Source organism: Chenopodium quinoa, unplaced genomic scaffold (assembly GCF_001683475.1).
Source record: "Chenopodium quinoa cultivar QQ74 unplaced genomic scaffold, ASM168347v1, whole genome shotgun sequence".
NCBI lineage: Eukaryota > Viridiplantae > Streptophyta > Magnoliopsida > Caryophyllales > Amaranthaceae > Chenopodium > Chenopodium quinoa.
The window spans coordinates 4,435,907-4,453,476 of record NW_018743197.1 but is presented as its reverse complement, the minus strand read 5'-3'; the positions used below and the strand labels follow the sequence as shown (position 1 = coordinate 4,453,476).

The 17,570-nt window shown below is 34.7% G+C and overlaps 1 protein-coding gene across 1 annotated transcript; it reads right to left on the bottom strand.

Annotated features, from left to right (window-relative positions):
* Positions 1–693: 693 nt before the first annotated feature.
* On the bottom strand, positions 694–16,614 carry LOC110733166 (protein FAR1-RELATED SEQUENCE 5-like). The gene is made up of 3 exons (XM_021913180.1): positions 15,870–16,614; positions 14,305–14,311; positions 694–925 (listed from the first exon to the last, which is right to left on the bottom strand). Exons 1-3 carry the CDS (start codon positions 16,612–16,614, stop codon positions 694–696), a joined length of 984 nt encoding a protein of 327 aa, XP_021768872.1.
* Positions 16,615–17,570: the final 956 nt, after the last annotated feature.

The following is a 17,570-nucleotide window of genomic DNA, read 5'->3' as shown; positions in this document are numbered from 1 at the left end:
ACTACAACATCGGTGTGTAAACAAAGAATATATTATGCAGGGCATAGGTAATCACCAAATATATATTATGTCAATACATTTATACAAATATTACATGATATAGTACGATTTATAGCAAAATATGTTTTAAGTAATCAATAGATTTATCATTTGTCTTTACCTAACATATAAAATACAAGACAATACACCTATATTTACTACTGTAATCTTTAACTGCAACATTTGACAAAACTTAACTACACATTTGGTGCGAAACAGAACAATTTTTTTTTAAGTTGTCAAAAGTATGATAAATATAAATTTTAAAAATTAAAAGTAGTTTACCATCAAGAGCAAGGAACAACCTCCCAAATGTATAGGTTTCTCCTCGGACTTGAAATTAGCTACAACATCAACCAAACTATCTAGCACAAATTTTGTGAAATTCCAATGCTGTATATAATCAACTTTGACAACAAGATGAAGCCATCCCATCTTTGGCTTTTCCTCAATGCTTGGGTATATTAGTGAAGTTATGACAAAAACAGCAAACATACGTTCAAATTATGGATCGTCATACACAATTCTCCTTAGTTCGGATGACATGCCTTGGACATTCAGTTTTGTAAACCTCAATAGTTTTTCATTAATGGCATTCTCATTAGTTAACTCCGCACTATCAATCTCAAATCCATGATCTTTAAATCCCAACAATTACTCAACATGGGTGTTTGTGATCTGTATTTTATCCCCATAAACACCTGATGTTCTTGTTGACAGATCAAAGTGGACTATAACCCGCTTGACCATAGTCTTTCTCGTTTTCTTAGTGTTGTAGTGTAACAGAAACCCAAAACCCAAAGCCTCTACTTTATCCTTTTTCTCTCTTGGAAAACCTTTTACTAATGACATAAATTCTTCTAGTTGACACAATGTTACAAGGTACCTACATACAGATAACTTTAACACTTTTAACTTTTAAATTACTGAACATTATAAAAATAACAACATGAAACCAAATGTATATAAATTTATACCGTCGTTGTTGTGGAAACTCGTGTAGGGAATGTCCTCAAGGTTTTTTCTGCAGGTGCAGATGCACTACTAGGTCCTGACTTATTTTTCCTTGTAGACATGTTTGCTTTAACCAATGTTAAACAAACAAAATCATCCCTATTATTGAAGGCGTCGTTCGAAGTGCGCCTACGTTAAGCATGTTGTGAATATGCTTGGAACTCCTAGGAAGTGGGAATTGACATAATACAATTAGGGACAAATAAAGTAGGGAGCCGCCAACAAGTTTTTAAGGAACTTGTAAACCGTTCACGGATCATAAAAGGAAACCACGATAAAGGGACAACGAAGGCAACAACGATTGACCCGTGAAGGTTACACCCCATTCATAATCCATGAGAATACTAACTCCATATGGTTCGAAACCACGAAAGGAGGATCGGGGATGATGGTACGAAGTGAGTCATGGAGTCACATTCTCTCGTATTGGCCTCTACTTGATTCTTATAGTGAAAAGTGATTCCTGCGATCTCAAAGGCATGCAAACAAAGATTCAATTTGCTACAAACTATTATTATACTAAATAGGTTGAATATTAATGCAACACATAATTCTAATATTGGTGATCACTTGATTTAACAAGATTAAAAAGGAACCTAAACCGGTTGTCCAAATTATCTTATTAGGCGTGAATTTCAATTACATATTCCCTTTAAACATGCAATATGGTGATCAATAAATAATAATAGAATAAACATTAATATTGGAAGCAATTTAACAACAAATCCAACACTATAAAATCATTAGAAAAATAATAGAAATAAAAGGAACATAATTCTTACTTTGATTCTGTTTGCTTGAAACTATAAAATAATAAACGAGTTAGTAACTTGAAGGAAGAATAATAAAACAATAATTAAATTAAATTAAATAGAGTTGATTTTGGGGCCAAACCCTCAAACAGGTCTACCTTTCACGCCTTGACTTATAAACAAAACCACGAGTATAGTATGGACTCCTTGGAGTGCTTGAAGAGGGAATTTTGAAAGAAGAAGGGTAGGCTAGTGTTTAGGCTAGAGCATAGAGGATAGAAAAATAGAGAATTAATTGATTCCCCGTACATCAGAAATGAGGGGGTATTTATAGAAAAAATGTGCTGAGGGAATACATAGAACCCTAAAAAGATTAAAAAAAAACCCTAAAAATTGCACCGCGACACGACAAAGGGCACCGTGACATGGTGCCTGGCACCGTCAGACAGAAAAAAAATCACATGACACTGTGGACAGCTATGTGACGCGGGAAATATTTAGGGTACGGGGAATAAAACGCGTGAAGGTTTTACACGGAAAGGTTACGGAATTGCCCCGTGTCACAGCAGGGGCACCGTGTCACGAAGAATCCCACCGTCAAACGAGGCAAATTTCCGTGACACGATGGACAATTGCCGTGACGCAGGAGCCTTTAGTCCGTTTTTCCATCTACATTCATTTTTAACACTAATTTCGTTTAGCATTTTTAAGTGCCGATTGATAATTTCGAGCCATTTTTGATTTATTATTATTTGGGCCAAAATAAATAAATAAATAAATAAAAGGTTTGGGCCAAAATAAATAATAAAATAAATATAAGGTTTGGGCTAAAATTAAAAATGAACTATGCTTTGACTAAACATCAAGACTGATCCATGGACTATTCAAAAAATTAAATTTAAGTAAATATGATTTTTTAAGCACTCTCGGGATTAAATACTGAACCCGACCAATAAAGGCGATGAAAGGTTATTCATCATCGGGTTTGGTTTTTGGGAGACATTTTTAGATGTCTACAATTATCTAATTAGCATACAAATGAATGTTACACTTTTTCACAAAATCATTCACTATTATCTAATTAGCATACAAACAGAGTGAAGAACTACACAATTAACTACCATATCACACTTATAACCAATAGTTGTGAAAATGACCAATTGCATGTAAATTTAAATCTTCACAAACGCACATATAACCAACTGTATTCATGATTTAACAAAAAAAAAAAAAAACTAAAAAAGAATGAAATAAATAAACAGAACAACCCAAAAAAAACCCAAAAGAACCAATAATCAAACATCATCTAACCCAATTAAAGAGGCTCTAATTACATTATTTCTACAGAAAAACAAAACAAGTGCATTGTAAATTATGCTAGTTTGCAAATTATATATAAACAAAAAAATAGAACAACACCACAAAAAAAATCCAAATGAAATGATAATCAAACATCCTACAACCCAATTAAAGAGGCGGTAATTAAATTGGTTCTACAACAAAACAAAACAGTGTATTTTAAATTATTCTAGTTTTCAAATTTTATATTTATACAAACAAAACAAAAATAAAAATAAAACAAAACAAAAATTATAGACACAAAATACAAAAATATTTTATAAAAATTAGAGTAAAATTAGTCACTGTGACTTACAATGCAAACGAGTGTAGTTCCTTAGTTACTCTTGCCGTCGCAATCGCTGCCTTCTTCACTATTTTTAGCCTTGTAGTGTGATGTAGTTTGTTTTTAGAGGTAAAGCTAGAGAGATAAAGATATTAATGGAGAGAGATAAACTAGAGTGAATAGTGACCGACCTGTTTACTCGAATAAATGGTTGTTTCACAAAAGGAAAAAAGTTTGAAAAGTGACGGTTGCAATTGAGTTTGTTTTAAATTTTATTTTTTTATTATTTATTTTTTTACTTTTGGCAACTACATGCACGCAAAATCCGGAATACCCTTTTGTATATTTTTACACTTCAATCTTTTTTTTTTGTCTTTTTTTTATTTATTTATCTATTTTTTTGGCAAAGATTTAGTTGTAATTTTAATTTTTTGGAAACATTAACAACATATAAATATTCTTTAATATTTTTATTTCAAATATTAAGTAATTATTCAATTTTAGATAATACTATTCCTAAAAAAAAATTCATATAACACTTTTTTTTTTATTTTTCTATAAATAATTTCATATAATACTTAATTTTAACTAAACCTGTGCTTTGCTAAAAAAAAATAAAAAAAACAAAGGGAAAATTTACAGTGGAAAACACAGATAATACAACAGCCATATTGTAGGAAATATTTCAAGCGCTAATCCCCTAGCTTGAACCCCACTGTGATCATACACTAAAGTAAGTTGGCGTCCGAAGGGAAAGAAGATAGAGCAAAAGAGTCGCCAACAAGCTTTTTAGGAACTTGTAAACCGTTCACAGGGTGAAGGTTACACCCCTTAACGATCCAAGAGATCGTCAACTCCATAAGGTCTTGAACCAAATAGGGTTTGGGGATGAAGGTACAAATCCAACCTAAAAGAGATTGAATGTTGGTTTACCCTATACATGTTTATCTATGTTGGTTGAATATTAATGCACAAATAAAACTATTATTGGCGATCACATGAATTAAAATCAAATTAACCCTAAACAAGAATATTAATCATCTTATTAAGCGTAATTACAGGTACCGAATTCCCTTTAAACATGCATAAAAGGCGTGATCAAGCAATAACAATAAATATCATCAACATCATAATAAATAATTATAATAAAATTATAATCATAAATCATAATCATAAAATAATAATAAAAATAATCATAATTAAAATAATCATCATAAATTATAACAATTATAATCATAATTAAAATAATAAAATTAATCATAATTAACATAATCATGTTAAATCATAATAATAATAGCAAGATCCTAGGCATGATACTAACAAGATTAATAACAAACCCTAGCATGACTAAACATTAAAAATCAAATCATTAACCCTAACATGATACTAACAATCATAAATATTAGTAAGAACATAAAAGGCATCATATTTTTAATCATACTTGATATTAAAGTTACCCTAGACATGATACTAGGAATCAAAATAATAACCTAAGCATGATCTCTACATCATAATATCAATAAAAACCATTAAATTACTTACTTTGATGCCTCGTACCTCTCTCTAATAACAAAACACACATGTTAGTAACTTCAAGGAAAATAATAAAAACAAACAATTAAATTAAATAATTGAAAGAGAGATTTGGGACTAAACTCTCAGAAATTAAACCTTTCACGTCTAGGGCAAAGGCAACTTCGAATATGGCTAGGTGTTTCTAGATCTAATGAATGAGGAATTTTATATTGTAAAAGGCTAGTTTAGAAAATAGAGAGAATGAATTGATAGATTGTTGATGAAAAACTGATAGGTTGTAGATGAATCCTGGTTGTTTATGAGAATTGGTGAATGAAAACGGAGTTTTTATGACGTTATTTATAAAGAAAATCAGCCAAAAAGATAAAATATTAAAACAGATTTCTGGCGCACACAAAACCTGACTAGCCCCAACGCTAGCTATTGGCGCTAGACGCCACCATTAGCGTCAAGCGCCAATGCTAGCGCCAGGCGCCAAGCGTAGCCCCAGACGCTATAGCTGGCGTTTGGCGCTGATCCGGAAATTCACGCGTTTTCTTAAAATAAGATAGAAATTTCTGTACAGGAGGATAAAATCGTATCTTTTTTCAAAAAAAAATGTTCTAACTCTGAAAAGTCAACAAAAGTCAATTTATCAATACTAATTAAATTAGGAATGAGAAGAACCTTCTAGAAGAATCTAGAAGACTAAAACCATACCTAATTGCATTAGGAATGATAAATCTATATTAGGCCCTCCCCTAGATCATGAAGCCGCATATAAGGCTCAAACCGGGCCCAGTTCAGTAATTTGGCCATAATTTCCTCAATATTCATCGGAATTGAGCTTATAATATATCGTTGGAAAGTTGTTTTCAAGCCCCATATATTTACACTAATATTGGACCCATATCATGGACCAACCAAATTGGATTGGTTGTTTTCTTAAAATAAGTTTTCAAAAACAGAGAGAAGAGAAAAGAAATTAAAACTATCCGCAACACTAAACTTTCCACACTTTCACTTAATTCAATTATGATTCGACGTGAAAGGTACTCATCACCGGGTTTGGTTTTGGGGAGACACAAATGGGTTTCTACAGAAGCCCCCACTTTGACTGAGTTTTGAGAAATGCGAGTTTCGAAAACGAAAGTCAAAGTATCGATAGGGACGGAGAATGATTCAGAACGTTCTGCGATCCTAAACCACTCTTGTAACGCCGATACCTGCAAAACTAGCGTTAGTTAAACAGATAAAAGAGTTAAGAAACGCGTATCTTGCACCGTCTAGAACACGTCTCTAAAAGTAACCGATTTGCTACCGCTTTACTGTTGTTTTGATGACCTTTTGCCAAGAGAATGCCATCCCGCTTGAAAACTGCTACGCTTGTAACTGCTTCTAATTTAGAAGATTACTTCGCTTGAAACGATCCTCTTCCGCTTTATGACCATCTTCCACGTCTAAGGGAACATGATCGAAGATTGCTTCACTTGAAAAAATCCTCAGTTATTTGTTACAACTCTCCACAATTTAGGGAACGCCATCTTGTTGTTTCAATGTTCACTCGTCTCTGAACAAAGAGCTTCTCTTTTTTTTAATATGTTCACGCGCCTCTGAACAAAGAGCCTGTTTATTTTTTTGGATATGTCCACGCGTCTCTGAACAAAGAGCTTGATAATAGGATGCCCACGCGTCTTTGAACAAAGAGCTTGAAAGAAATGTCCACGCGTCTCTGAACAAAAGAGCTTTGAATGATATGCCCACGCGTCTCTGAACAAAGAGATTTTGAATGATATGTCCACGCGTCTCTGAACAAAGAGCTTTGATGATATGTCCACACGTCTCTGAACAAAGAGCTTCATAATAGGATGCCCACGCGTCTCTAGAGCAAAAGAGCTTGTTGGAAATGTTCACGCGTCTCTGAACAATAGAGCTTGAAAATAGGATGCCCACGCGTCTCTAAGCAATAGAGCTTGAATGAAATGTTCGCCCGTCTCTGAACAAAAGATCTTTGAATGATATGTCCACACATCTCTGAACAAAAGAGCTTGATTAATATTCCCACGCGTCTCTAGAGCAAAAGAGCTTAAAGGAAATGTCTACGCGTCTCTGAAGAAAAGAGCTTGAAAATAGGATGCCCACGCGTCTCTGGAGCAAAAGAGCTTGAAATACATGTCCACGCGTCTTTGAACAAAAGATCTTGGAAGAAATGTCCACGCGTCTTTGAACAAAAGAGCTTGATAATTGGATGTTTGTTGCGATAATATTCCGAAGAAAAATTTCCGAAGACCAACGCTTTCCGATCTCTAAAGCTCGCTCAAACTTTGCTTCCGCTAAAAACCAGTATGCCGGTGTCTCCGTGATATGCCAATCCTTCGGCGCTTTAAGCTAAGTGAGACGATCTTTCATCAGGTCGATCACTTAGACTGTAATCAAACCGACTACTTAATCATGTCAAATTGCTTATAGGGGCTAACTGGCGTACCAAGGAACCCAAAATCGCTGTATGAGGTCGAAATCACCTTTCTGAGAGGCTTCGATCTCTGTCGTTGCTGAAATATCTCTGGCGCCAAGAATTGGCTGTGTCGCCAGACGCTGAGATCTAGCATTAGGCGCTAAAACCTGCTACTAGACGCTAGATGTTGTCATCTGGCGCTGGAGTAGGGTCTTCCCCATTCTGCTGCATCTATATTTATTTTTGAACTTTGCCAATCTCTCTAATTATCTTCGAGTTGACCTAAGGTTTAATGTCGCTTGACTCATTGACTTGACACGACTCAAGGTATAAACTTGACTCTCTGTGACTGACTCGAGGTTGACTCGACTCGAACTGAAATGGCACGTGTGACTCATGACCCGTGTGTGCATAGTTTTGATTGTGCGACTCAAAAATGCAAAAAAGCAAAAAATTTCCGTCATTTTTGTGGAGGGTACCGACTTTCTCCCAAAAAAGAAAGACGCAAAAAAGAAAGAAGCGAAGTTTTTGAAGGTGCATGTTGAATGAGCTTAGTCAAATGTTGTTTGATACTATCTCTCGAGGTGCAAGGATTAATCCATCCTAAGCTATCTCAATGGTTGACTCAATGATGAAAGTATTTGGGTAACTTAGACACGGAGGCTAAGCATTTCATACTTCGTGATGCAATGACAATTATGATTGATGAGTGATGTTGATATGAAAAGGCATGCTTCAACGTTGTGTTAAGATTCCATGACAAAGAGTTTCTAATGGAAGGTATATTTGGTCATGTATCTCTGATGTGTGTGAAAGTGACACTAAAGTTAGGCCGCAAGGGCTAAGTGTGTGGAAAGATATTATTTTTAGAAGAGTCAAATAATGGTGACTCTTAGGCTAGGTAGGCTAATGATGTAGGGATCAAGCCCCCAAGTCTAACTCTAAGTGAAAATGGATGAGCATAGGAGATCTTTTGATATGATCATGGTGTAAGTGTGTGAATTTCAATATGAATGCATGCTTAATACGGCGGCACCTCGATGTGAGGTTGCTTACGTATCCGTTAGGAATCAGGCCGAACGTAGCTCTAGCCGAACCTCCCACAAATGTGTATACCTCAAAAAGGTCTTTTTAAGGGTTGTAACTTGGTTAGGATAAAGTTTATAGAAGAAGGGGATAAAGGCTCAAGACCCTAGATAAGCCCCCAAGGTGTGCAACCTCGCTTTTGAATATCTGTATTTTTATGCTTGATGTTTCTACTCTTTTTTTTTCTTTATTTATTTCATTTTAATAATTGTGGGCAATCCCAATCATGCGGTTTATCACTCACTTGGCATTCATGTTTCTCAGGCACGATACCGAGCACTCGACAGAGACGCAATCTGAGACGTGTTCATATCAAAGACATGTTTATGTCAATGACATTGGAACACTTACCCTTTTGTACACTTTTATTTATTTTATTATTTTTTTTAATTTAATCTTTTGAAATCACTCAAGCTTTTGAGGTTGCATAAGTTACACACCATCCCATCCCAAGGTTAGGTAGATATGGGTTACAAAAATGAAGGGTCTATCGTTAGACGAGGCTCAAAGTGGTTTACCAAAAAAAGTATGTATAGTTGAAGGGTGAAAGGTTATACGATGTGGCTACAAGGGGTGCCTCAAATCATTGGTATACCTTGTGCTTAATTCGACATGGATTTTTTTTAGTGCAATATAATGAAATGATCATATGTAAGAAATAAATGCTAATTTTATTAAAGGAAAAAAGAAAAAATATACAAAATTAATCTAAGGGAAAAGAAAGGTGCCTATGCTAGACTTATTGGGGAAAGAGTAAATAAAGAAAAAGAAAAAAATGATGTCATGAAATCTCGTCGTTGAAGCTCGCCTCTTGTCTTGTGTTGTTTGCTCCGACATCATCCAATCTTCTCGCTAGCTAGAGGTGATAGGATCTTATTTGCCTCCATGAGATCTTGAATGAGGTTTTGAAACCTGTAGCATTCATCAGTGGTATGACTGTGTTCTCGATGGTACTTGCAATAAGAGTTGGGATTCCATCTCGAAGATCGATTTTCTAGCGTTGGATCCTCGATAGGGCCAATAGGTTTGATTAATCCTTGATCATAGAGACGATCAAAAGCAGCATCGTAGGTCATTCCAATCGGTGTGAACTCTCTCCTGGGTTTCCTTTTAGATCCTTGATTTTCCATGGCTAAGACACCATTATGGTCAAAGGTACTAACATTATTACTAGAGTGGGCATTTTCAGAAGAAGAAGGATTGTCGTTCTTCTTTCCTTTCCAGCCACGGTGGTTTCTATTGTTAGTAGGTTTTTGTTTTGCGAGGTCATCTTTGATTTCAATTCCGATGTCATAAACGGCCTTGAAAGTTTTCAAATTGTGTTGATATTTTAAATGATTCGAATACTTCTCTTGGAGATTCTTGATAAACATCCTCACATATTCTTTTTCAGTGGGCACCTCAATCATCTTAACGGAAGTTTCCCTCCATTTATTAAAGAAAGAAGTAAAGCCTTCATTCTCTTTTTGTCTTAGCATCTCAAGTTGTCTATAGTCGGTTTCAACTTGAATATTTCACTTGTACCTACCAATGAAAGCGTTTACTATCGATTCCCAGGAAGAGGTTTTCTCTTTGTCAAGGGAGAATAACCATTGTTGGCAAACGGTTTCAAGAGATAGAGAAAATAGAGAATGAAGGGTTATCTGTTGCCTTGAATTTAGGGATGTCAGTGGCATTGAACTTATGCGGAAGAAGTTCCTTGTCCAGCGAGACCCCTTGTGAACTCATGCCCTGAAATTTATAGTCACTAGATAGCTTGCTCAAACTTTCTTGCATGAGGTTCATTTGTTGTTGCTTCACAGGGTCATCAATTTTGAGGGTTAAAGCCTTTAACACCTCAGTCGCGTCAGTCAATTGACTTCTAAATTCATTAACTTCCTCTTGAGTTGCCATTATGTTTTTAGCCTTCCTCTTTTGACGAATTGGTTTATCAAAAAGTGAGGCTGGAATAAAGAGGTTGTCCTTGATTAATTGCCCTTCTCTCCTCGACCAAGTACTGTGGAAAAGGAATTTGGGGATATTCATTGTTAATTATTTGACTCAAAATTTATTCAACATGCAAGGGGTGGAAGAAGTGAAGAAAGATTGGAATAGAATTTGAAGAAAGATGATGTAGATGGAGGGATATGAAGAATTAGGAATAGGATGTACCCCAAACTTAAATGACGGAAAAAACCGACTCATGCATGAACCTAAGACATGGTCATGGTGACTTATACTCAAAGTGTGTGCTAAGACTAATGAGTGTAGGTGACATACTTGGACTCGTGTCACGACTATGTGGCTAGACTATGTGACTAGACTCAATTAATGACTTGCCAAGGTATTATTGACAGCAAAATTTAACCGAATTTACTAGCAAACTGGTTAATTAGACACTAGGTGATGAATCAATAATCCGAACTGTCGGCAAAACGACATGACTGACGTCGCACTATGTAGTGTAGCGTCAGACGACAGAGATGTCGCCAAGCGCCACACTCCACAGAGTGGCGCTACTGTCCTGACTTTGGCGCCATTACTGGAGCTTCAATCTGAGACTGTTTTTGGTGTTATCAATCAATAGGTGTATGCCTAAAGTCGCGCTAGTTCAATTCTGATTAAAATCTTAGACTTTATTTACTCTAATTAATTAATTAGGCAAAGTTCTTTTAGTCATTAATTTATTAAATCTCAACACAAGTCAAACAAACAATTAAGAAATCATAGTATATGCACAACAAATAATGCACAATTAGTCAAGTAAGCACAATATGATGCAATGAGTTTGCAACCTAACCATGACCCTAGTTCTCTAAAGTTCGGGATATGGTTTAGTCAAAAGAGGGTCCATGGTTAATTTTCCGGATGCACCACGCGGAAGCCTAACCGTGAAGGGTTGGCGCGAGTAGATGGGACACCGCGAGTTTTAGAAAAAACTCGCTTCCATGTTTTGGTGAATTCAACATTCTCGGATTTACCCTTTGTTGCTATGTAGAACACATATGGGTTTCAGAAAAGTGAGAAAAACTCAATCAGGAAGTAGGATCGAGAAAACAATACGAAAAACTAGTCGAAATTAGAACGCATATTTCTGGCTCGGTATTGGAAGAGTTTGGCGCCAGCAAACAGAGCTTGGTGCCAGGTTTTAGCTGTAGCGCCTGGCGACAAGCCTGTTGTCTGGCGCTATAGTTAAATGTCTAGCGCCAATGCTTTAGTCGCTGACGCTAATTCCTACATGCCTCAGCAGCTTTCTGTGCTCGACAAAATTTTCCAGTTTCGCGCAGTGTTATTTCGGTCCTAGTTGTGAAAGATATTTCTCAAATTTCCTACGTGTAAAATCATATGTTTTAACTCATTACGGATGGTCTTTCCAATGAGATCTTTTTTATGCATATGAAAATTATTTTAATAAAAATTACGCACATGAAATACTTAGAATCTTTAATATTTTTTTTTCAAATATTAAGTAAGTATTCAATTTCAGATAATACTATTCCTCAAAAAAAAATTCATATAATACTATTTTTTTCATTTGTCTATAAACAATGTCATATAATACGTAATTTTAACTAAACCTGTGCTTTGCTTAAAAAAAATAAAAAAACAAAGGGAAAATTTACAGTGGAAAACACAGATAATATAACAACCATATTGTAGGGAATATTTCAAGCGCTAATCCCCTAGCTTGAACACCATTGTGGTCATACACTAAAGTACGATCAAAGAGATCGTCAACTCCATAAGGTCTTGAACCGTTCACAGGGTGAAGGTTACACCCCTTAACGATCCAAGAGATCGTCAACTCCAAAAGGTCTTGAACCAAATAGGGTTCAGGGATGAAGGTACAAATCCAACCTAAAAGAGATTGAACCTGCCCTAATAATAGGCCTCTACTTTATTCTGATCGTATTCATGTGCGCTTTCTAACTAACATGCAATCAATAGGTTTACCCTATACCTGTTTATCTATGTTGGTTGAATATTAATGCACAAATAAAACTATTATTGGCGATCACTTTAATTATAATCAAATTAACCCTAAACAAGATTATTAATCATCTTATTAAGCGTAATTACAAGTACCAAATTCCCTTTAAACATGCATAAAAGGCGTGATCAAGCAATAACAGTGAATATCATCAACATCATAATAAATAATTATAATAAAATTATAATCATAAATCATAATCATAAAATAATAATAAAAATAATCATAATAATCATAATTAAAATAATCATTATAAATTATAACAATTATAATCATAATTAAAATAATAAAATTAATCATAATTAACATAATCATGTTAAAGCATAATAATAATAGCAAGATCCTAGGCATGATACTAACAAGATTAATAACAAACCCTAGCATGTCACTAAACATTAAAAATCAAATATTTAACCCTAACATGATACTAACAATCGTAAATATTAGTAAGAATATAAAAGGCATCATACTTTTAATCATACTTGATATTAAAGTTACCCTAGACATGATACTAGGAATCAAAATAATAACCTAAGCATGATCTCTACATCATAATATCAATAAAAACCATTAAAGTACTTACTTTGATGCCTCGTACCTCTCTCTAATAACAAAACACACACGTTAAACTTCAAGGAAAATAATAAAAACAAACAATTAAATTAAATAATTGAAAGAGAGATTTGGGACCAAACCCTCATAAATTAAACCTTTCACGTCTAGGGCGAAGGCAACTTCTAATATGGCTAGGTGTTTTTAGATCTAACGAATGCGGAATTTTGTATTGTAAAAGGCCAGTTTAGAAAAGAGAGAGAATGAATTGATAGATTGTTGATGAAAAACTGATAGGTTGTAGATGAATCCTAGTTGTTTATGAGAATTGGTGAATGAAAATAGAGTTTTTACGACGTTATTTATAAAGAAAATCAGCCAATAATATAAAATATCAAAACAGAGTTCTGGCGCACACAAAACTTGACTAGCGCCAACGCTAGCTATTTGCGCCAGACGCCAATGCTAGCGCCAGGCGCCTAGCGTAGCGCCAGGCGCTACAGCTGGCGTTTGGCGCTGATCTGGAAATTCACGCGTTTTTTTAAAATCAGATAGAAATTGTCGTACGGGAGGATAAAATCGTATCTTTCCTTAAAAAAATGTTCTTTGATTTTAATTAAAACTTTGAAAAGTCAACAAAAGTCAATTTATCAATGCTGATTGAATTAGGAATGAAAAGAACCTTCTAGAAGAATGTAGAAGACTAAAACCATTCCTAATTGCATTAGGAATGATAAATTTATATTAGGCCCTCCCCTAGATCATTGGGCCGCATATAAGGCTGAAACCGAGCCCAGTTCAGTAATTTGGCCATAACTTCCTCAATATTCATCGCAATTGGGCGTATAATATATCGTTGGAAAGCTCTTTTCAAGCCCCATCCAACTACAATACTATTGGACCCATATAATGGACCAAAAAAACTGGATTGGCTGTTTTCTATAAATAAGTTATCAAAAACAGAGAGAAGAGAAAAGAAATTAAAACTATCCGCAACACTGAACTTTCCACACTTTCACTTCATTCGATTATGATTCGATGTGAAAGGTACTCATCACCGGGTTTGGTTTTGGGAAGACACAAATGGGTGTCTACACATATATATGTCATTGCAAATAAAATTTAAAAAAAAAAAGGTTGTAAGAGTAATGCGATACTGAATAAATAAAGTAAAAAATGATGATAATGTAATAGCATTTAAATCTTAATGTCAATGCGAAATGTGCTATATAAGGTATTCAAACAGTAGAATTATAAATAATAGCATCCAAAAGAAATTCTCAGTGCCAAAAATTACTGCGATTCTGAAATTACCAAAAAAATAAAGCTCATAGTATGCAATAACATATAGATGAATTGGCCAATACCTATTGTAACTTTATTAAAATAAAAACCTCAATCACCTATTCAAAAACTATAAAAAGTCTTAATTTAAAATTAAAACAAACTATGGCATCTAAAAATCCGTATTTGGGTCCCAATCAAAGATGGTGGGAAACTTTTCAAATGCACTGACTTCATAACAATCGGTCGCGTTTGTTGCATCGCCAATATTGTATGTCCTTGGCAGGCAGTTTCTCAATAGCTCAACGAAACCACCGCTTTTAACAGGTGACGGTTTTGTTTCTTGCTGGAACATTATGAACCACGTGAGTGATATCATGAACATCACGACCAATTTGAACACCCTGGACAATATTTTCATTCCTAGTGGTTTTGATTTCACTCTTTTTGGGTCTAACACTACTTTTTCCTTTATTAACCTTTTAGTCTTTTATGATGTCCTTTTCTTTGAGATTTATTTTCTCATTTTCTATTTCCAACAACATTTTTGCTAACTTGTCTCTCACCCAAGTTGATCGATCATATGATGAAGAAACCATTCTACAAAGTTGTGCACTTAATCGAGCGAGGAATGCATAACGTCCATTTGCTGATGCCTGGTCGTTTCTCTTTTAAAAATCATGTTCCTTGAATGTATTCTTCAGAGGCACCTCGGCTCTGATAGTCCACCTACAAAGAATACAACCAACTGGTATCTCAACCATTCCTTTGAACTTCATTACTACAAACATATGTCAACATGGTAAACCAATGGAGTTGTACTTCATACAACAACAAACCATTTGTTGCAATTTCTGGTTGTAACACACAACATAATTGCAATCATTGTTCACACAGTTGTTTAACCAAAAAGTGGTTAAAGCCCCATTACGATGTCATTTTTCTTCCTTAGTCTTGGTCACAATGTGTCTTGATTTAAAACTTAGTTCCTTCAAAAACAAATGGTACACGTTCCTTGTGTAGGTTCGTGCTGCTTGTGTCTTTATTTCAGGCAACACCCCAGTTATTACTGAAAATGTATGTGTTGAGATGTAATCATCTTTATCTTCTTCAAATCGTATATGCTCAAGGACTTGGTCATACAACTCCACAAAGCGGTACAATATTATTTATGATGTTATGACCGTTTTTAATGTACTATTCATGGACACACATCTTTGGGTACTTCTTATGCCTGCGTACAAATGTGTATTAACCAATACTGTAATCAATAAAATCACACATATTTTCATTTAGAAATAAAGATTTGAAATACCACTTAGGTTTACTAAGGATTACCTATGCAAATATTAATCTGAAAATCTTTAATGTAATCATACATTACTGTACTATAGATTACATTCAATATAATAATTAATATTTATTTACTTATTCAAGTGAATACATATAACCAAAGTGTTATTTGGGTGATATAGGTAGTGATCAAACACTATTAAACATAATAAGCGCTACCAAATTAAAATATGTAATGATAAAAATCAATATATGTAATTACATTAATAATTAAAATGTACTTACCTACATAAAATTGTCCCACCATGAAAGCATCCGCCCTTTTTTCCTTGTTATTGTACAGATCTTGTGCCCACTTTTTATCTCTCACTGCATCGTATGCTTTTATTAAGTCTTCCCAAGCCTCTTCAAACTCAGCTGGTGTACGAGCACCGTCTACACATTTCATAAAACTACTGCAAAACCGTTTGTTTGTGTGGCCCTTGATGTTGCACATAAGATGCCACAGACATAACCTATGATGCACATGTGGAAAAACCTCCTCAATAGCTATAGCCATGGCCTTGTCCCCATTTGTGACTACAATATATGGAGTAACATTGCCACCTGCCTCATTTAATGGTTCTAGAACCCATATGTATGTGTCAGGTTTTTTAGTCCCAATCAACGCAACACCTAAGGGTACAGTCTTCCTATAATGATTTACTCCAACGACAACAACGAATGGTTTCTGGTATGCATTGACTTTGTAAGTCGTGTCAAACTCTATTACCTTCCCGAAAGCCTTGTAATCTGCTTGGCATATTCCATCACACCAAAACATTTTGTCAATCCCATCATGGTCATCTCGTGTGTATCTAAGAAAAAAAGATGGGTCTGAGGCCGTTTTTCCAAGTAAATAAGGCAACACAATTTCTGTATCTCCGTCCTTTATTTCTTCTCTTTTAAACTTCTCACAGGTGTTGTATAAGTCTTTCTTTAGGAATCCTACTTCATGTGTTCCCCCAGCACTTTGTGCCAAATTCCTCATTGTGATGGACGGTTTCAGTCCAGAGTTAATTCAAGCTTTAATACGAATCTTTTCACCTTCGTTGACTTCTCTATGTCTCCTGTCATAAAATTTAAACACTCAATAAATTATAAATAATTTAAAATATAACACATTTAGATATCAAGTTCTTTTCGGTTTAACATATTTTAAAAAACTGACCTTTTGAAATACATCTGATTCATGGGTGCCCATTGTGCTCAGGTACAAAATCCTTCACGTACCATAAATCGGATCTGTGATCCCATTTGAAACTGATTGATGTGTTACAACCGCAGCGTGTTACTACCTTTCCCCTACGCAGCCTATCAGGTATATTCAAATGTTTTTCTTCTCAAAACCCTTCCCTATTACACCAAAAATTTTGGGAAGTTGGATTACCGTCAATTTTGCTTGTTGTTGTATGCTTGTGACAGATTCCAAACCCTTTGACCTTAGCGTACATCCTATAGAACTGAATACACGTGCAGTGGCTTCTAAAGGACAGTTGTTTCATTTCTGCTTAAGTAAAGTCTTCTAGCTTCTTCCCAAGTTTTGCCCAAACTTCAAGGTCTAGAAAACTTACAGGAATCTCATCAGTGTCGGTGTCCGTGTCAACATTACTTTCATTTCCATTGTCAATGTCCTGTATCAAATGAAATATTTGAAAATGTAAGTGTATATGTAATTTCCCATTTAAGATAATTATAATACCAATAAATTAAAAAAGTTAGTACCTCTCCATGATCCTTAGTTTCCGCTTGATTTTTAAGCTTGTCATATGAGCCATGTCAAACAATAAACATTTAATAAGAATAAATCATTAAAATCTATAAATTTATAAAAAAAAAAAAAATTAATGTTTATATAAATTGAATTTATTTAACAAATAAAACATTGAAAAAATGTTACCAACCTCAGATTCAAAGCAATCAGTTTGGTCCAGATTATTAATTTCT